Source organism: Alternaria viburni, assembly GCF_023758015.1.
Source record: "Alternaria viburni strain BMP 2772 chromosome Unknown scaffold_37, whole genome shotgun sequence".
NCBI classification, from domain to species: domain Eukaryota; kingdom Fungi; phylum Ascomycota; class Dothideomycetes; order Pleosporales; family Pleosporaceae; genus Alternaria; species Alternaria viburni.
The window spans coordinates 76,515-93,399 of record NW_026055806.1 but is presented as its reverse complement, the minus strand read 5'-3'; the positions used below and the strand labels follow the sequence as shown (position 1 = coordinate 93,399).

The 16,885-nt window shown below is 52.1% G+C and overlaps 6 protein-coding genes across 6 annotated transcripts; 3 read left to right on the top strand and 3 right to left on the bottom strand.

Annotated features, from left to right (window-relative positions):
* Positions 1 to 3,715: 3,715 nt before the first annotated feature.
* Positions 3,716 to 4,753, bottom strand: J4E79_011104 (uncharacterized protein; the record flags this gene model as incomplete). The annotated part of the gene is made up of 3 exons (XM_049359935.1): positions 3,716 to 4,429; positions 4,491 to 4,610; positions 4,745 to 4,753. The coding sequence occupies 3 exons, from the start codon at positions 4,751 to 4,753 to the stop codon at positions 3,716 to 3,718; spliced, it is 843 nt and encodes a 280-aa protein (XP_049205576.1).
* Positions 4,754 to 5,427: 674 nt separating this feature from the next.
* J4E79_011103 (uncharacterized protein) lies at positions 5,428 to 7,107 on the top strand (the record flags this gene model as incomplete). The annotated part of the gene is made up of 4 exons (XM_049359934.1): positions 5,428 to 5,630; positions 5,695 to 5,919; positions 5,982 to 6,175; positions 6,263 to 7,107. The coding sequence occupies 4 exons, from the start codon at positions 5,428 to 5,430 to the stop codon at positions 7,105 to 7,107; spliced, it is 1,467 nt and encodes a 488-aa protein (XP_049205575.1).
* A 714-nt stretch (positions 7,108 to 7,821) lies between these two features.
* J4E79_011102 (uncharacterized protein) lies at positions 7,822 to 8,897 on the top strand (the record flags this gene model as incomplete). The annotated part of the gene is made up of 4 exons (XM_049359933.1): positions 7,822 to 8,132; positions 8,180 to 8,587; positions 8,638 to 8,715; positions 8,768 to 8,897. 4 exons carry the CDS (start codon positions 7,822 to 7,824, stop codon positions 8,895 to 8,897), a joined length of 927 nt encoding a protein of 308 aa, XP_049205574.1.
* Positions 8,898 to 10,067: 1,170 nt separating this feature from the next.
* On the bottom strand, positions 10,068 to 10,898 carry J4E79_011101 (uncharacterized protein; the record flags this gene model as incomplete). Its single annotated transcript, XM_049359932.1, has 2 exons — positions 10,068 to 10,606; positions 10,658 to 10,898. The coding sequence occupies 2 exons, from the start codon at positions 10,896 to 10,898 to the stop codon at positions 10,068 to 10,070; spliced, it is 780 nt and encodes a 259-aa protein (XP_049205573.1).
* A 1,755-nt stretch (positions 10,899 to 12,653) lies between these two features.
* Positions 12,654 to 13,662, top strand: J4E79_011100 (uncharacterized protein; the record flags this gene model as incomplete). The annotated part of the gene is made up of 2 exons (XM_049359931.1): positions 12,654 to 12,785; positions 12,850 to 13,662. 2 exons carry the CDS (start codon positions 12,654 to 12,656, stop codon positions 13,660 to 13,662), a joined length of 945 nt encoding a protein of 314 aa, XP_049205572.1.
* A 2,309-nt stretch (positions 13,663 to 15,971) lies between these two features.
* J4E79_011099 (uncharacterized protein) lies at positions 15,972 to 16,502 on the bottom strand (the record flags this gene model as incomplete). Its single annotated transcript, XM_049359930.1, has 2 exons — positions 15,972 to 16,420; positions 16,490 to 16,502. 2 exons carry the CDS (start codon positions 16,500 to 16,502, stop codon positions 15,972 to 15,974), a joined length of 462 nt encoding a protein of 153 aa, XP_049205571.1.
* Positions 16,503 to 16,885: the final 383 nt, after the last annotated feature.

The following is a 16,885-nucleotide window of genomic DNA, read 5'->3' as shown; positions in this document are numbered from 1 at the left end:
ACCACATCACTGAAACCGCGCTTATCGAACTCTGATCTGTGTTCTCGCATAGTCCTATTATCACTTTCGTCAATGCATATCTCAGCACCCTTCTTTGCGCGCATTGGGACGCGCAGAGCTGAACCAGCTCAAGGCGGCGGGTATCCTGCTCTTGCGCGCCAGTCGCAATCGAGCGAACTGTGCATCCACATCAGCGCGCACAACAGTTTGCGCAGGAGATAGCGCTGCGCTGGATGCGGCGGCACCGAGCTAGACTCATAATGATCCCAGATACCAGCATGGCAGCGCCAGCGAGGACTCCGACCGGGGCTGGAGTACCAACTCACTACCTAGGCAGAGGCTACATATGATGAGACGTAATGCCTCGAGTTCATCGCCGGGTCTTCACATATGCAGCACTCAGGCCCGCTATAGCATCGCGACAAAGGCGAGTTTGGCACATCACAGGCTGCGTTGGACAAGTGCACAACCACTCGCCGACAAACGGGAGTCGCCATACGAACGAGCGCTGACTTCCAGATTGTAACCCGTAGGTTATTTGCTGGTATCTCGCTCTTCTGCAAGACCTACCCTCCCATCACGCATCGATGTCAACCGGCCCGCCCCCCTCAAGCTCACGGTCCGAATCTGCTTCCCGAACCGCGAACGAGCTCACGAATCATGAGCATTTCTGAATTGCAGCTCGCGTTTGTCATTATGACTAGGCATCCCGACTGGACAGACTATGGCGCTTCAAGAAGGCCACGACGGGCAGCTCCAACAACAAAAGGCGCACCATCAGTACAGCTGCAGCGCACCAAGGGAGCCGACACGGTCGTACTTTTACAGCAGAAAGCATGCTTTGCCGGAGCGCGCACAGGGATGTGCAACGCCTCTGGAAAGACCTGACACAAGGAGATGGCACCTTGCTTGGCTGGTAAGTTACACCGCCGTCTCTCTCCGAAGTCATATACTGACCATGCTGTTTGGCGCAGCTCTCAGCTCTCCTCATCCTCTCTCTTTCGCATGGAACGCTATCGAAGGCGATGCGACCGCAAACCACGAATACTACCATGTCTCTACCCTCTACGAATAACCAGGCTCGTCTTCGTCATGACGCAACGCCAGACAGGTTGCGATATCGATTGCGACGCTCGAATGTGACGGGTACAAGGACAAACATCAGAGGAATTCTGGAGGATTCGCGGCTGTAGCTGCGACTTGGGCAAGCCCTAATACCTGGGCTGTCGCATGGTGCCGACTATCGCTCGGAGGTCGAATGCAGGATGAAATAACCTTCCGCTTCTGGGTATTTCACGCCGAAGTACGACCACCGCTTCCCGAAACGTGGACGAGACCCTCCGGTATAAGGGCGCATTACGCCACACTCAGCTCCGCCACAGTATCCTATAATCCATCTACAGCGCGACGTCGGGTTCGTCACGTAGGCGTAGGCGGAAGGTCAGGAAGTGATGAGACTCGGCACGCACGAGGTAGTTTGAGCAGGCCTTCTTGCTCTACTGTGTCGTCTTTATGGCCTTGCAGCAGGTATCGCGCGATCGTCGTGAAACGACAACTTACCGCATATGCACGCAACATCAGGTTTTCCATCAATCAGCAGCTCTATGCCTGCTGCGCGATAGCCGTCAACCATGTTCACGTTCAGTCTGAAACTACGAAACAATATCACACTAAAGGGAATGTAGCCATTCGAACATCAATTGGGAATTGTTACGGCGTCTACTTCATATCAATGAGCCACCCATCCGAAACTCCAACGCAGCTTAACGACTCCCGCGGAACTCTCGACTCATTCCTGCAACTCTGTCATCGACCAAGCTCTCATTCACTAGAATGGTCGTCTAGCCGGACATGCGCTAACCTCATGCGATATGCCAGACGTGATTAGGCTGTATTTACTTCATTCAAATCGAACGTGTGCTCATACTTCGCCTTGTTCGTCAAAGCATGACGAGTTTGGATGGAGAAGTTACGTGGACATATTACGAGGACTTCTTAGACACATCCTGCTGTGGTTATGTACGGCCAAAAGGTATTTCTGGGCGTTGTACTCTTTTGTAACCTTTCCGGTACCGATCACACCGCAGATGGCTCAGCGGCCAAGATGCCATCTATGGCGTAGAACTTTAGTCCAGGATGAACCTAGACATTTCAATATACTCATAGCTTGCTGCATGCTGTTACTTCTGTGTGTTGGAGCGACCCTATTTCTACAGCCCTAAATCCATATCACGATGCGGTCGTCTTTATCTCGCATGAGTGGGGACCACTGCACAGCTTTCAGAAAAGATAGTGTAGGGACTTTCCTCATTTTACTGCGTTCAATCGTTCATTGACGTACTTTGAAACAAGACGACACAGCTTCTGCCCGGATAAGATTGCCTGAAAGTCAGCCATGATCGTTGCCAGTGATGGGCACAGGATTCACGTGACAGCGCGATAAGCGATAAATGGGGCCAATCGCGCGACGTCACTTGCCCCTTGCTCACCACCTGGGCACTCTCATCCGATGCATCATGAAGCCGTTGTTCCACACCACTCTCAACGTCGCCGCCCTGCGAAAGCTTCAACTCGTCGCGATTGATCCAACAGGTGCATTACCCAGGCCGAAGCCGGTATGAAACGGTCGTCGTTCTGTGCAGCCGTGCCGGCACCCTCGTGGGCATCATCGACATGACCACCACCAGTGTAAGAACGTACAAGATACCTCCAATGCACCACCACTGACCGCAACTAGTACATCACTCTGGGTCCCGATGTAATCTGCGCGTCCCTCATACTAGATATCTCCGCATCGGTAATGCTCAAGATAAACCAGACGCCAGCCACTGCAATTCACGACTTTGACCTCAAGCCCGACATACCGTAGCGCATGCCCGCACGCGCATCCGAAACAAGCACGACTACACACTACGGCGGCTGGGGATGATGAGGAGAGCCACTGGAGCTTCCAAGGGATGCGGAACCGCAGGATTGGCCCTGTGTGCTGAGAAGTCTGGAACGCTGGACCTCATCGCGCCTTGATGGAACGCCGTCGCAGGCTGGACGTGGATGATGTTGCGTGGTCTATATGCATCATAACGGACGCGCATCTTCAGTCTCCCCTGCATGGCGCCTGTTCGAGTAGCCATCGGGTATCTAGTAATATCCCATTCCGACGGCACGAGGCAGGTCACTGTCTGAATCTCCCACTTCGCCATGCTAACAACGACAGAGTTACGCTCTTCTAGATCGCGACGCAGCTGAGCTCGATTAGCTACCAATACCGCGCCCATGTCATAACCACCCACACCTCAATGGATGCCCGACGGACGAGACGACGCATATTCCAACGTACACAGTGTCACTATACACACGGGAAGGGGCGGAGTGTGACTGCGGCCTAGCTATGTGCTGTACCATAAGAATACGGCTGGACTTCACACGGAGTGAGAAAGTCTTTTCACGATGAGCTGTTCAGGTCGGACCGTGGCTCCAGATCAGCGCAAGAGGGCGGTAGTCTCTTGCAAGATAACCGGGACGCAACACTCATCGTCATGGCGCATTCGTATTAAGTTTCGGCGTGGTTATGCCATCGCGCAATGGTACATTAAACACTATTTCTGAGACGCCCCGACCATCCAATCGACTCCAAGTGAAGGCGCACTCAACTTGTCTTATGCAAAGCTTCAAAGATAGAGCCGACGCCCCTGCTCCGGCATTCCTTTCATCCCCTTTACGCATACAACTTGATCCCCTCCAGATTCACGTCCACTACCCGATCGGCGCACAGCGAGTCGAACAATTTCTCCCTCATATATTTGAGGACCTGCTTTGCTTCCAGAGGAGAGAACTGCTTTTCGACTGAAAGGTTGTTGTTGATGACTCTGAGGACTTTGTCGAACGGTATCTGTCGCGCCTTCGGTTTCGTAATCGCGAACAACGTGTACAGACCCGTGCGAAAAGCCCTGTAGCGCCCTGTTTTGACCAAGCACTTTCTCCGCGGAGACTTATACCCATCGATGGGGGAAGAAGGCTCCGTGTCCGAGGCTTGCTCGTCATCTTCGCTGGTAATCTCGATGGGGCTGCTGCCGCGAGAAGCGCCGGAAGGCACGTCTTCATTCAGCTCGGCGCCTTGGGGTGCAGATGTGGGAAGAGACGGAACTTCGGTTCCGCGATTTTGGTCGATCACGGAGAGAGGCGTAAACGCTCTTACGAGACTCTGTTGACTCTTTACGTCGTTGTTGACCGAAACCGAGCTCTTTTGATGTTGGGCGATCCCGATGTTATCATCGCCATCGTTGTCGATGCAGATGGGCGCGGCTTGCGTACCCTCAGCAAGATCATCGAGAGTTACTCGTGACTTCAGAGAAGTTGGCTCGATACGAAGCTGGCCATTAGTCCGGAAGCCAGCGGTCTTCTTTCCCTTCGGCACCACGGACGGCGCTGCCTACGTTTACATCAGCTCCATGCTGCCGGCAATGCTCATGTCCTTGACGCATGGTACTCACTTTCTTGGGCAGTGAACGATTCTTGGTCTGACCGTTACGACTGCGTGGGGCACCGAGTGTGCTCTTCTCCTTACTCGCCTTTGCAGAACCAGCCGCAGCTTTCGCATTCGGCAACGGCGACTATGTCGTCGATCAGAAACTACTTGAAGCCGATGAAGCTGTCTGCATACCGGTTTTCGGATCCTGAACCCGTACTTGCTCTACATAACCTGTTAACATCGAGTGGACTAATGGCGCACGAGGGGTCAACGTACCAGCGCCATGCTGACTGATGGGGTATATCAAGCAACGATACTCTTGCTCCTAATCGCAAGAGAAAGGATAACGAAAGAATTTGCTGGAACGCCATCTTGTTGTGGAAGTGAACGCGCCAAGTCGAGATACCCCTGCTGTCGCCCCGGGTGGAAAGGCCGCAGGAAAAGTGAACGTGGGTCGGACTCGCAGGGCGAAAGGAAGAGCGCAAGGTGAAGAAGAACGTTCAGATGGCCTAGAGCGACGGCCTTAAGATACTCCACACAGTTATAATACTGTCAATACCGCCCGACATATGAACTGCACGCTCGCGTGCACGGGGTAATGATAAAGGATATATGCAGTGTTCTCAGTATGTCAAACGGTTGGCGTGGAAGTCATAGTGGATCACGTCCGCACAGTTGTTCAAGAGAAGCGTTCTTGGAGCGGTGACTGTGGTTTCCTCTGGAGCGAGAAAGCGCGCACGGATCAAGGTGCGGAGATTGGTATAGCGAGAGAGGGAGAAGAGGGAAACACCGGTGGGGCAAATCATGAGCGCCTAGGAGTCAAAATTGTTTAGGCAACAATTCTATACGCACCATCCACGGCGACACGGCTCTGCGCTGTGATTCCTTAGCACGCGTCCTTATTGCGAATCACGTACTACGACCTCACGATCGACAGGCCAAATTCGCTCACGCAAATCATGACGTCCAAAACCTTGGAGCTCTCGGATATCTTCGAGAGTGCATGGGAGACTATCTGTGCGTCGCTTCCAAGGCTCCTGTTAGTAAAGAATGGAGGAAAGGGCACGACAAAGAGCAGCATGCGCCACATGTTCGAGGGTCATTTGGGGGAGTGGAACATCCAAGACGAGCTGGAGGACTTCTTAGCTGCTATCAAGCCAAGGTGAGTAGTAACCCTATATGAGCAGCATTGGGGACAAATACTGACCATCTACACCCGCGTATAGTTTCGATAACTGCCCAGCCATGACGAACGTGAACACTCCGGTGATTCTCGTATATCATCCAGACTTCGTCGCAGACGAGGGGGTTACAATGGCGGCTGAAATCGACGTCGATGGGCGCATCAAGCAAAATCTGGCAACGCCAGTGCGAACGGTTTTACATGCGCTTGCAAGATGCAGATCCGAAGCCGATGCAATGCTCCTGCCCATTCACATTGAATGCTCCAGGTAAGCCCACTGCGCGACATGCATGTGAAACATTCACTGACGTTGTACCCGCCGGTTCCCAGCTCTAAAGGTGAGGATGTCAAATCACGCCCGAAAGACCAGGAGCCCGACCTCATCCTCAATGTTTCCGACTCGAACGGCGGCGATGAGACAGTGCGCATCATAGGAGAATTCAAGATGTGCACGACTCATAATCTAGCCAAGATGATCAAGGATCCCGCCTCTAAAAACCCAGGATCGTTGCGCAACCTTCTTGGTGAGTTATGACATGTCTCTGCGAGTCCGCACAGCATTGCCACACCAAGCATTGAACGTCCTCGATCGCGCTAACTCCCCATCACAGGGCAGCCCGCCAAGTATATGTACAAACACAAGATCAAGTACGGCATCGTCTCGACTTACAATGAGACCATCTTTCTCAGGATCGAACCGCGCAAATCCAATCCGGAAGAGTATGGTCTTTATTACTCGCCCGTCTTCCGCTACGATACCCCGACTTGTGTGGACGAGGGGAACAACGTACACACATTCGGTACCCGCTTCACAACTCTCTTTATGTTACACAAGGTCGTCGATGATGGAGGTGAAGGCTGGAGGTTGAAAGCGAGCGATATTCCGAAGCAAGATGATTGGTACTCTCGGACGGTTGCTGCCAACACTCCCTCAGCAGCTGTAGGGTCGCCCTACTTCGGCAAAACACCACTCTTACCCTCCGAATCACCACCCTTACCCTCCAAATCACCACCCTTACCCTCCAAATCCATGATTCGGCGACTGCGTTCCAGGAATCAGCTCTCAAACGTTCTGACACCTATCAAAGAATCGCCCATGAAAGCTGCGAATGCGATCAAAAAGACGGTAAAAGGACTGAAAGACAACTTGAAGCGGTCCAGGGCACAGAACACAAAGAATAGCCCGTCACCAAAGCCCAGGTCTCCGCGCAAGGTCAGCTGGGCAAAGACTCCTCCCCAAAGTGCCGAGAACTCCGAGGTTACAGAGTCAGCGCGCAGTCTTGAGGTGGCTGATATCGACGATGGCGATGATAGCGAATACATCGACGATGGTTTTGACCCGTCTGACGATACTGATGGACCTGATGAGTTTGATGAAGCGGGAGCGCAGGCTGAGAACCTTGTTCGGCTGCGTAGACTGGACCCGAGTACACCAACGCCAATGAGTAGAAGGTGAAGAGTTTATCATAGCTGAGCCAAGTAAGGCAGCTATGAATAATTTTCGGGCATGGAGAAGCGGTTAGAGATGCCCCAGCTATATGCAGAGTTGGAAGTCAGCACGGGCGCAGTAGGTGACACTGACCTGGGATATCGTAGTCAGCTTTGGAACATTGAACGACGGTTCGTTGAAAAGGGTTGGTAATACTTTGCATTCTTCAGAGCTCTCTCTTCGTATCGATGTATGTGAACAGATCTTAGGAGATCTTAGTGGTGTATACCCAACAGTACATCTAAGAGGCTCAACGTATAGGCAGCGGAGCGACGGAGTTCATGAGTAGATCTGATCGGCTCTCGTGTGCATGAATGGCACCTGGGCACTTACGAGACTCGCTGTTCTGGCTTACTCAATTGCGGCCCTCCATGATGATTACTAATTGGTTCTTAAGGGGAGTAATACCTTTCTCGAGACTGCAATAATAACTCTTTGTTTAACACATTCAATATCAACTGCGAGACGTCTCGACTCCAGGCTCGAAAGCGGAGCCTTGAATTGGCCAATGATCACTGATCCATGATGGCGCTAAGTCGGACTGAGCTAGTACCAGAGTTAGCGCATTTCCGACTGGAGCACAGGTAGTCGGCCGGTGCAACAACACACTGAAGCCCTAACATCGATCCACCTCCGCATCATTGTACACGCTGCAGTATTCTCCGTTCATATCTCTCCAGGATGACCTCTCGTCCCATCTCCAACACTTCGAGCTCCTCCAGCGACTCTCACAAGCCCGAGAGTGATGTTGCCCCCAGTCATGCGAAAGCCCGCAAGCCAAGGCCGTCACCCAAGTGGCTGCGCGACAATCCATACGTCGGCAAAATCTTCCGCACCACCAAGGATGCGCGATGGAAGATACTCGCACCGCTATCAACGCTGGAGTTCCAGGATGACCACAGTCCCTGCGAAGCGCGCCAGGTCTACACATGTGTCTGCCTAGATGAGCCCTGGAAAGCCATCGGCGAGTGTGTAGTCAAAGTCAAGTTCCAGTAAGTAACAATCCTTAATCTCCTAGACATGTTAGTAACAGTATCAGAATTCGCGCGAGTAGGCGTACAGTTGAGGAGTACCAGGAAATGATCGATGATGGCGAGGCGGAGCTACGTGATCAAAACGACACCAGAGGCACCAGATTGCCTGCATACAAGGATCACCTCAAGCTGTGCACCACACCTACCACTTCACTCTCGAGTCCCGCGACAACAAATGAGATAGAAGCTCTTGACCGTCTTGGGCATGAAAAATGTCAGCATTCTCCCTGGCTCTGTGGTACGTCTGAAGGCACGGTGCGCCCGGGTTTCCATTATGAAGCCATAGATGGAGGCTATCGTGTCCTTATGCTCATGAACAAGTTGCCTGGGGTGACTTTGTCAATGGACATGTTCTGTGAGATGGCTCTTGAGAAGAGGAAGGTTGTCCGAGAAGCCTTCAAAGTGGCATGGCTGTAAGTTTTCCTCTACCAACCCCGGGCCTATCGTGCTGACTTTTTAACAGTGCCGTGGTGAAATGTGGGGTTGTGCCAATCGATCGTGGCCTGCACAATATCATGTGGGATCAGGAGACTTGCAAGTGGTAAGTAGGCTCCCTGTTTTCCTTGAATAAAACGCTAACGCTCGCATTGTAGTTACCTTGTTGACTTCGAAGAAGTTGACAAGCTTCGCGCGAACGAAATGAGCGCTCCCAGCCTAGAGGATGACGAGCTGGACATGTGGATACCTAATGAAGATGAAGTCGCAGAGTATTTGGCGTACTAGGATGATCGACCTTCTTGCGTTGGTCAGTGGTCGACTGGGGGAGCGCCCGTGGTAAACGGGGTCAGACATCGGGCCGTTGTTCAAGGAGCTTGGTCTTCAGCACATATATTTGATCGCGATAAATACTCACGTGTGTAAGCTGATCCATACAATTTCGATCGCATAAAGACACTGCCCGAAAACGCATCTGTGATGAACTCATGAAGTTCGAAATCGCCGCGGAAGTCTTCCTTTTCGGGTGCTAGCGCGGCCGAGAAAGCCCCGAGCCCAAGGCTGATTGAACGCCGCGTCACCCCCTCGCCTTCTCCTTCGCAACTTCCAGCACTTCCCTGGCTAAGAAGCTTCGCCCTCAGCGACTCGTTGTGAGCCACCAACCGACACTGCAACTGCTCTGATGTGCTGAATCCAGTCATGCCTTCTCGGACAGACATCAGTCGTCGATGACCTTCGTACCTAGTTGGCTTCAACACGTCAGCGCGAAACCCGACTTCGCCCGCATAGCCATCGCCACACACTTTGGGTGTCGAGATCTTCCTCCGAAGTGGCTGTATCATGATGGGTGTTTGTGCGTGGTACTGTCATCTCCACAATGCCAGTTACCCATGATGTGCCTCATCGAAATCACCACGAAAAGTGCAACTATGCTATGGAGATTAAGGCGAACGCAACGAACTTCGGAGATTATACATCATGAGACGCGAGGTCGTAGCAGTGAACGGCACATGTATACCTAAGTTTATTCCCCGTCTCATCTCTTCAATCGTCACATCCTGTCTTCCTTGTCCTCCAGCCTGCTTATTACGCAGTACAACAATGCCCTATGAACGATGAGCTACATGGCATTTGTGCAACAGGGTACTTGATGTCGCCAACATCTGCATCGTATTTCGCTCCATACACTCAACTGAACTTAGACAGGTGAATACTCACTAAGATAATGTGTGCATTGACTTGCAAAACAAGCGACAAGCATTGGGGCCAACCTTGAGAAAAGACGAGAGGAGCGACACCAAAACCACATACAAACGAAGTTGAACAAGAAGCCACAAAAGAAGCATCCACCAGTGCACCATACCCGACGATGAGCGAGAAACCATACCTTCTCCTACCGACTCCGACGTCCTCCCTTCTCCGTACAGCCAGAGCCCGTCTTTCATGGCTGCAGCATGTTTACGACCCCTCGCGCCTTCGGTCGAACTCGTCAACGCAATGCATAATTGCAGCGACACCCAGCTCGGCGCACGAGAAGATCGCCCTTTCCTTCTTCCAAAGGCGCTCGTCCATCCTTTTCGTCTTTCCAACCTTATGCGAGATGTGGAAATTATGGAAGTACCCGCATATCTGACAAGGCAAGCGGGCCTTGATGTTATTGTTGAAAGCGATACCAGGACTAAGAGATGGAGGAGCCTTTTTGTACGGTGACTTGGTACCTTGCGGAATGTCATGGGCCTTGAAGTTGTTGATGAGGTCTTGTTTGGCGCTCTGCATAGCAGGTAGGTGAGCGAAAGACTTTGCAAGGCCATCCCGGCGTTTTTTTAGCAATGCTTGTTGGCCCTCATGATTCCACCCCATGAACGTGGAGCGGACGGTGACCCAGTGCAGTCCTCGCTTTGGCTCGGCGACCTTAGATGGAAAGATAACATAAGAACAAATGGGAAGGACTCTCCTTCCTAGGCCAAGGTCTTGTAACGTCTCCTTAAACGACCCAACTAGGTTCAGTGTTAGCCAGTGTTCTTCGAAGGGTGCTATGGCGAACTTACGAAATACCTTGAATTGTTCCGGTGTCTCTGGATAAATACCGGGTTCAGCATGTACGTTTTCGGCATGTACAGTTTGAGCAACAAGTTCGAGGGCAATCTCCGAAGGCGATGCTCGCACCTCATGCCAATGAGCCACACTTCGAAGGCGGATCTCTCTTGGTAATAGCTTTCGGAGCGAGTTGATTACCTCCCGTAGCGCTTGCATCGTCGCATTCATTTTCGGCACATCTTTCTTGAACATGGCTTTGGCCCTGAGACTGACAAACCTCGGATGGAGTAGTCCATACGTTTGCCATCGAAGCGCTCTAGTCACGTCGTCAATGTATGGGTACCACTGTCTTCCAACGCTGGAATTCGGGTCGCTTTTGGCCCATTCGGCGTTGAGATGAGTGGTAGATGGCGATAGATCTAGATGGCCCTTCTCTTTTACGAGCGTCTGGATGGCCCTCCCAACTGAAAGAAGCGTATGTGCGTCTCGCGCGAATGTTCCCGCACTGTCTTTTGGATCGTGTGGAATTGAATCGAGGTTGACCCTCGCCGTCCATGATGGCAGATCCCGCACAGCATCAATACCAAGACTTGCTCTGCACTTGCATGGTATGCGGTCATTTGTAGTATTGTTGCCCGGAAAAAATTGATCCAAATGTACTGAGGCGATACGTTCACAAACTGGACATACTGCTCTGCCAGTAGGGTGTATGAAAGGTACAATAGGTTTAGGATGCAGCGAGGACAAAGGGCAATCGGGAGATAGAGCAACGATTGGGGGCGTTGGAAGTGTAGATTTGCATCTGATAGCAGGCAATGAGCGATATGGTCGATAGGGTAGCAGCATTGATGCGCAGTATCTTCGATGGATTGATACAGAATTCAATCTTTGCATAAGCGCCATTGGCAATAAACTTATCGTGAACCGTTCAAGATGCGTATACAACCCAACTCTCTGCTACAGGTACTTTGTTGTGACCCAAATACCTGATACCGCTTGCTACACCTGCCATTGGCTCTTTGATGAGCTCTGGCGAGAAGCAACTTGCGCTGTCGATTTGCGACGTTGGAACTGCGTCGAATCGACATGCTTGCTGCGCGTCTTGTCTGGAAGCATTCCTTGTGCCAGTGCTAGACCCGCTTGCGCTCAGCATGATTGCCCTCGTCAGATCTGAAAGCATTCTTTGGGCCACGATTGGCTCTTCTTGAGTTTGACATGTTGACACACTCGCGTCGGTGGAAGGTATCTTTGTTCGTGTTTCGTTTGGTACCGCTTTGTTTAGCATGTTTGTGAGGTTACTATTGCGAGATTATGTTTGCACTGGAGCTTTCTTTGCCTGGTTCTAAACATTTGTGCATTCATTCAAAAAGATATGCAGACTGGTGTCGACATTGCTCAGTTGTTGTGGAGAAACCCGCAGGTTGTGGCGGCGTTTGTCACCGTCTTGCCACTAGGATAGAGTGCGCAATCATCTAAGTTGTGTGTTGTAGACTCAACAGTCTGGTGAATTTGCTTCCACAATCGTTCGCCGCTTTGACGTAGTCGCACAGGAACCATGTTTGGTGTTGCAGCCGCTATGCATAGCACAATGAATTTCTCCGCTCGGAAGCCTGGGCAGATCAGTTTGTCCAAAATGGTCTACTAGTTGATCAACATCCGTGCGAAATGACTTCACTACCGAGATTTTAACAATAATATCGCGACGTTGATAATTTGGGCGTGACCTTTGCTATCACAGTCAACGCGCTAGACCCTCGCTAGTCTCACCTCTAGCCTATCAAAACCCCTCTTACCCCGGGCACCTGCCTGCCTCTACTAGTGCCTGCGTACCTCATCTACCTGGGTATTAAACCTCAACTTACCACAACAATCTTCGCGCTCATGGCATTCTCCCGTCTTCTTCGGCGTGCAACACCTCTCTCACTCCCCGCCCGCCTTCTCAACCATCATCGAATGTCGACGAACAAAAAGGCACGTCCACACCTGCGTACGCTAGGTTTTGGCAGGATGGCTGACACGAACGAGAAAGCGCGTCACGTTGGGGCCCAACAATATGCAGATTTCTCTAGGTGGCGAGCTAGCAACGACAAGCACGCGCTTCCTTTCAAGCAACAAATTTGCGAGTTCTTTAAGGTCGATGTAAGAACTACGGTGTATGCGCTACTTTGAAGAAACTTACTGACTTCTTGTGTCAACACCTCAGATTGAAGATGAACAGAAATTTGGCGACATCTTGGACGAATACATGAAGAGATGGGATGAATATGCGGAACTACGGATGTCTCAGTCGGGCGGAGAGACCGATCTGGATAAAGTGCTTCGCATGAACTTCAACCAGGAGTCGACAGTCACTCGTATGCGGGATGTTGAAATGCAGCTATCCAGCCGACACACCTACGGCATGGGCCGCGACAAGAACGTTCATCTTTATCTAGAGGTTCTTCCAGCCGAGCTCACCGCTCATTACGCCCCTCCAGCTATCAGCGAGATCAATCATTACTCCAACGCGGTCTCCACCCCGTTCATATACGCCAAGCATCATCTGGGAAAGCGACACGGCAGTGACGATGTCGCCCAACCCCCACAGTCTGGAGGATCGTTTGGACCCTTGAAACAAACGAAGTGGATGCGGTTCGAAGCTGACCCGAATGCAGCCGGGAACGCGCAATCCCCAAACCTGTACAAGTCGAAGTTGGTACACATCGGGATCATCAACGCCGAGGAGCACACCAAGGACCGCGGCATCAACACGCAACAAACACCATACGCCGCCGTAGGGCAGGTTGGAGATAACGGTTTCATCAGTGGGATCTACGCCATCCCTCTGGATCTGAAGGACGACGAAGAAGAAAACGAAATGTCGCCGTCGAGGTGGTACGATCTAAACGACCTGTGGAAGCCAGACACGGTTGGTGTCTACTATCTCGGCAAAACGCTCGAAGAGTGCAGGAACAACAAGTGGGAGTTGGTGTCTGACGGCCCGATCGAAGTCATCCACAAACCGGAGGACGAGTAGTGAGTGGACTATCCGGCCTTTGTTGCATGGAGCGTGAAGAAGACGTGCTAACCTCCATCAGAGATGTGGCTATGGTGTCGAGGATGTAGTCTTATGGGACTGGTGTTGCTTGGTCTTCAGTCCTGTCGTGAGGCGATGTCGGAGTCTGGCGAGGTCAAAAGGCTTGATACTTTTTTGTTCTTCTCGCACGACCTATCACTACTAGGCACCACTCCAAGCTGGCTGTACATGTTGCGGTCAGCGTTGTCGAGTTGGTGATGGTGGCTTCAAGCGGTAGCGAGAAGGTGATGACTTTGATGCGCGCGATGGTTTTAGGCATGTAAGCATGGACTCCAGTAATGAACAGCTCACCCAATCTTGTCCGTCGTGCGTTGGTCCTGGGTAGGTGTAGCGAGATGTCCCAGTGCTGCATGCCTTGTCAGCGCCAGTCAAGCTTTGGGTGTTACCTCGGTCTATGGGAAAGGTAGGTGTATCTTCCAGCCAATTGTGATCTCGCTAGTTTGGTCGCTTGAGCTGGTGATGTATCTCCCTGGAAGAGATATTGCCTGATGTGAGACGTATGACTTTTGAAGGCGTGGGTTGTACATTGTCCTTGTGACGTTGTCGGCACTGGTCCAAAGGATAGCCATGTTCAGTAGGATACACGAACGAATGGAAGTCCAACATCCACATGGTTCGTTTTGCTGATGATGCACGCATTGTAAGAGTGACTTCATGCAGGCATCAAGTCACATTGGTAGAGGAGAAGTGTCGATATAGGCAGACGCGGGCTTGCCATCGCGACCAGTCCTCTGCGGAATAGATGGGTATAAGCCATTGCGATACTCAGCTGCTAAGGCGCGCACGTTGAGCGGATATGACGCGCAGTCGTCTCCTGCCCTCACCGAGCGGCGGGCACCTTCATGCCGGAATGGTCTTTCCAGAACGAGGTAGCCGGGCCCAACTAGATCTGTTAATGTTGTCATCGCGTCGCGCCTATACTGATGAGCTGTATTTGAGTTGGAAGATCTTGCGTAAGGGAAGAAGATGCGCGTGTTGATGAATGTTGCGAGTTTTGACGCGGCTGGCGATCCCAACACGGAGCTATCGCGACATGACCACTCCCGCGGCGCTCTCTTGAGCGCTATTGGCGGAGGCGCGAGTCAGCCCGGGAACTTCACAACCCATCACCTACGGGGTCTGACTTTTCCCACAGCCGCCATGCCTTCTCAATCAACGATTTCGGACCAGAATGAGCTTTTTTGTAGAAGTGATGTAGCACCCTCTACATCTCTGATCAAGATATTGGCATGAATCTTGTCCGGTGTCTGGCGATAGGAGAAGCACCACGTCGCATGTATGAGTTTTTGCACTTGTGCCGGCGATGCATGGAGTGCGGCACATCGCGATGGTGTAAAGACCGTGTTCACAAAGCTTGGACTTGTTCGTGTTAAGACGGAATCAGCCTGATGAGCGGTAGCAAGACTGCACCACGTGTGGCGTGCTGCCGCGCTCCTTCCCTCCAACCTTCAACACACCAGGCGGGCAATGAACTTCTCACTGCCACCATTAAGTTTACCCGGGCAGAACGACATCCTTGATTTTTTAGAAGCCTTCCTCCCTTGGAATTCAGCCGGAAGTATACTTGAAGTTGACGCATACATCCCGTCCCGGAACCGATAACTCACGTGTAGAAAGGCAGACATGACACGAACCGACCACGAAGTATTGGATTAAGATAATGCTATGATGAGTACTTCTACTACTATCTGTTGCCTATATCTGACTCAGGAAGTTTCAACCTCGTCATCAAGGACAAGAACGGGTCATCACATCGCAGATGCACCACGGCGAAGATGAATGATTGACAGATAATGTCAAGCAAGGTTGTCATTAACTTATTAGATATACATAGATATGGATGGGTATCATCGTGGTAGTCATTATTCGTGTCTTCGTCTTCCGTCCGTCTTCTAGTATGATCCAATCTGCGCACCGGGCGGGGCCTCGATATCGATACGACCATGAGCCTGCGTCTCAGGGAGCCTGAGACTGGAAAGTCCAAGAACATCAGGCATGGCAAGGTCGGGAATGCCAGGATAGCCGGCGAGTCTGCGCTGCGTAACCCCCCACCTTGAATCTGTCCTTTCCGATCCCGAGTCCGTCCTTCCTCCTAACATGATCAAAGACGTTGTAACGCGGCCCTGCGCTCCTCTTAGCTTTCTTCTTTTCTTTGCCCTTGCCCTTCTTCTGTTTGTCTTGACCCTCTCTCTCCCAACCACATGTCGTCATCGTCTTGCACTGCCCTCTTCATCACGTTCTGCTTCTCTTTATCCTTTGAATTTCTCCTTCTTCTTTGCCGGCACAGCTGGCGTGGCTGGAAGTGCCGGGGCGCGGGCGGCGTTGATGGTAAAAAGACCGGGCTCGGGGGAGGCCTCGGGTGCAGTATCGACGTCCATCTCCTCATGCTCAGGCTGCGCATGGCTAGCCTCATACTCCGCGATCGAGACATCCCCTATCACGCTCGCATTCCGCCAGGTCGGCAGCCACTTATTGCCGTTCTCGTCTAGCCCAGCCCATCGCACACGATACTCCGGTTCGTCGGAGTTCTCTGGGCATCTTCTGTGTGTGAGGCAGTCGACTTCGTAGGTTTCTTTGGTGTGACCCGCCGGGATTCGAAGCTTCGCGCGAGTGCGAGAAGTGCGCGGCTCATAGAAGTTTATGCCACGAGCGGCTGAGTGGTGGGACAAGCGGCGCGTGTGCGCGGTGGAGTTGTCACCTACACGACGTTAGTACGACGATCAGGTACAACGCGGATGGCGGTAGCGGGTCAGAGCAAGGGTCCTACCGTCGCGTGTCATGGTGGCGGGGTAGCGTGGGCGCTACGTTGCTGGTGTGGCCGAGAGAGATCGCGGTTGGGCCGGAGATTTGCCTGTGTGCGCTAGCCGAGCCTACGTCAGATGGTGAGGATGCGCAGCACTTTCTTCCAACGACGAGACCGGCAAACGCGAAAGCAGCATGTATTTTATCGCAGCAGGCATGAGAATGACGACCCATGTACAGATTCCCACCTTCATCCAGAACGGAAAAGACTGACGTCGTTTCTGATTGGGTCCTTGTCTGTGCAGAGGTCTTGGTGAGCTGCGGCGGTTTTGGCCCAAAGTCTCATGGCTGCGCACACGTCTCTACAGCCGCAAAGCGATCCGATCTCCGCCATACCCCGGATCCTTTGTCGCATTGCCCA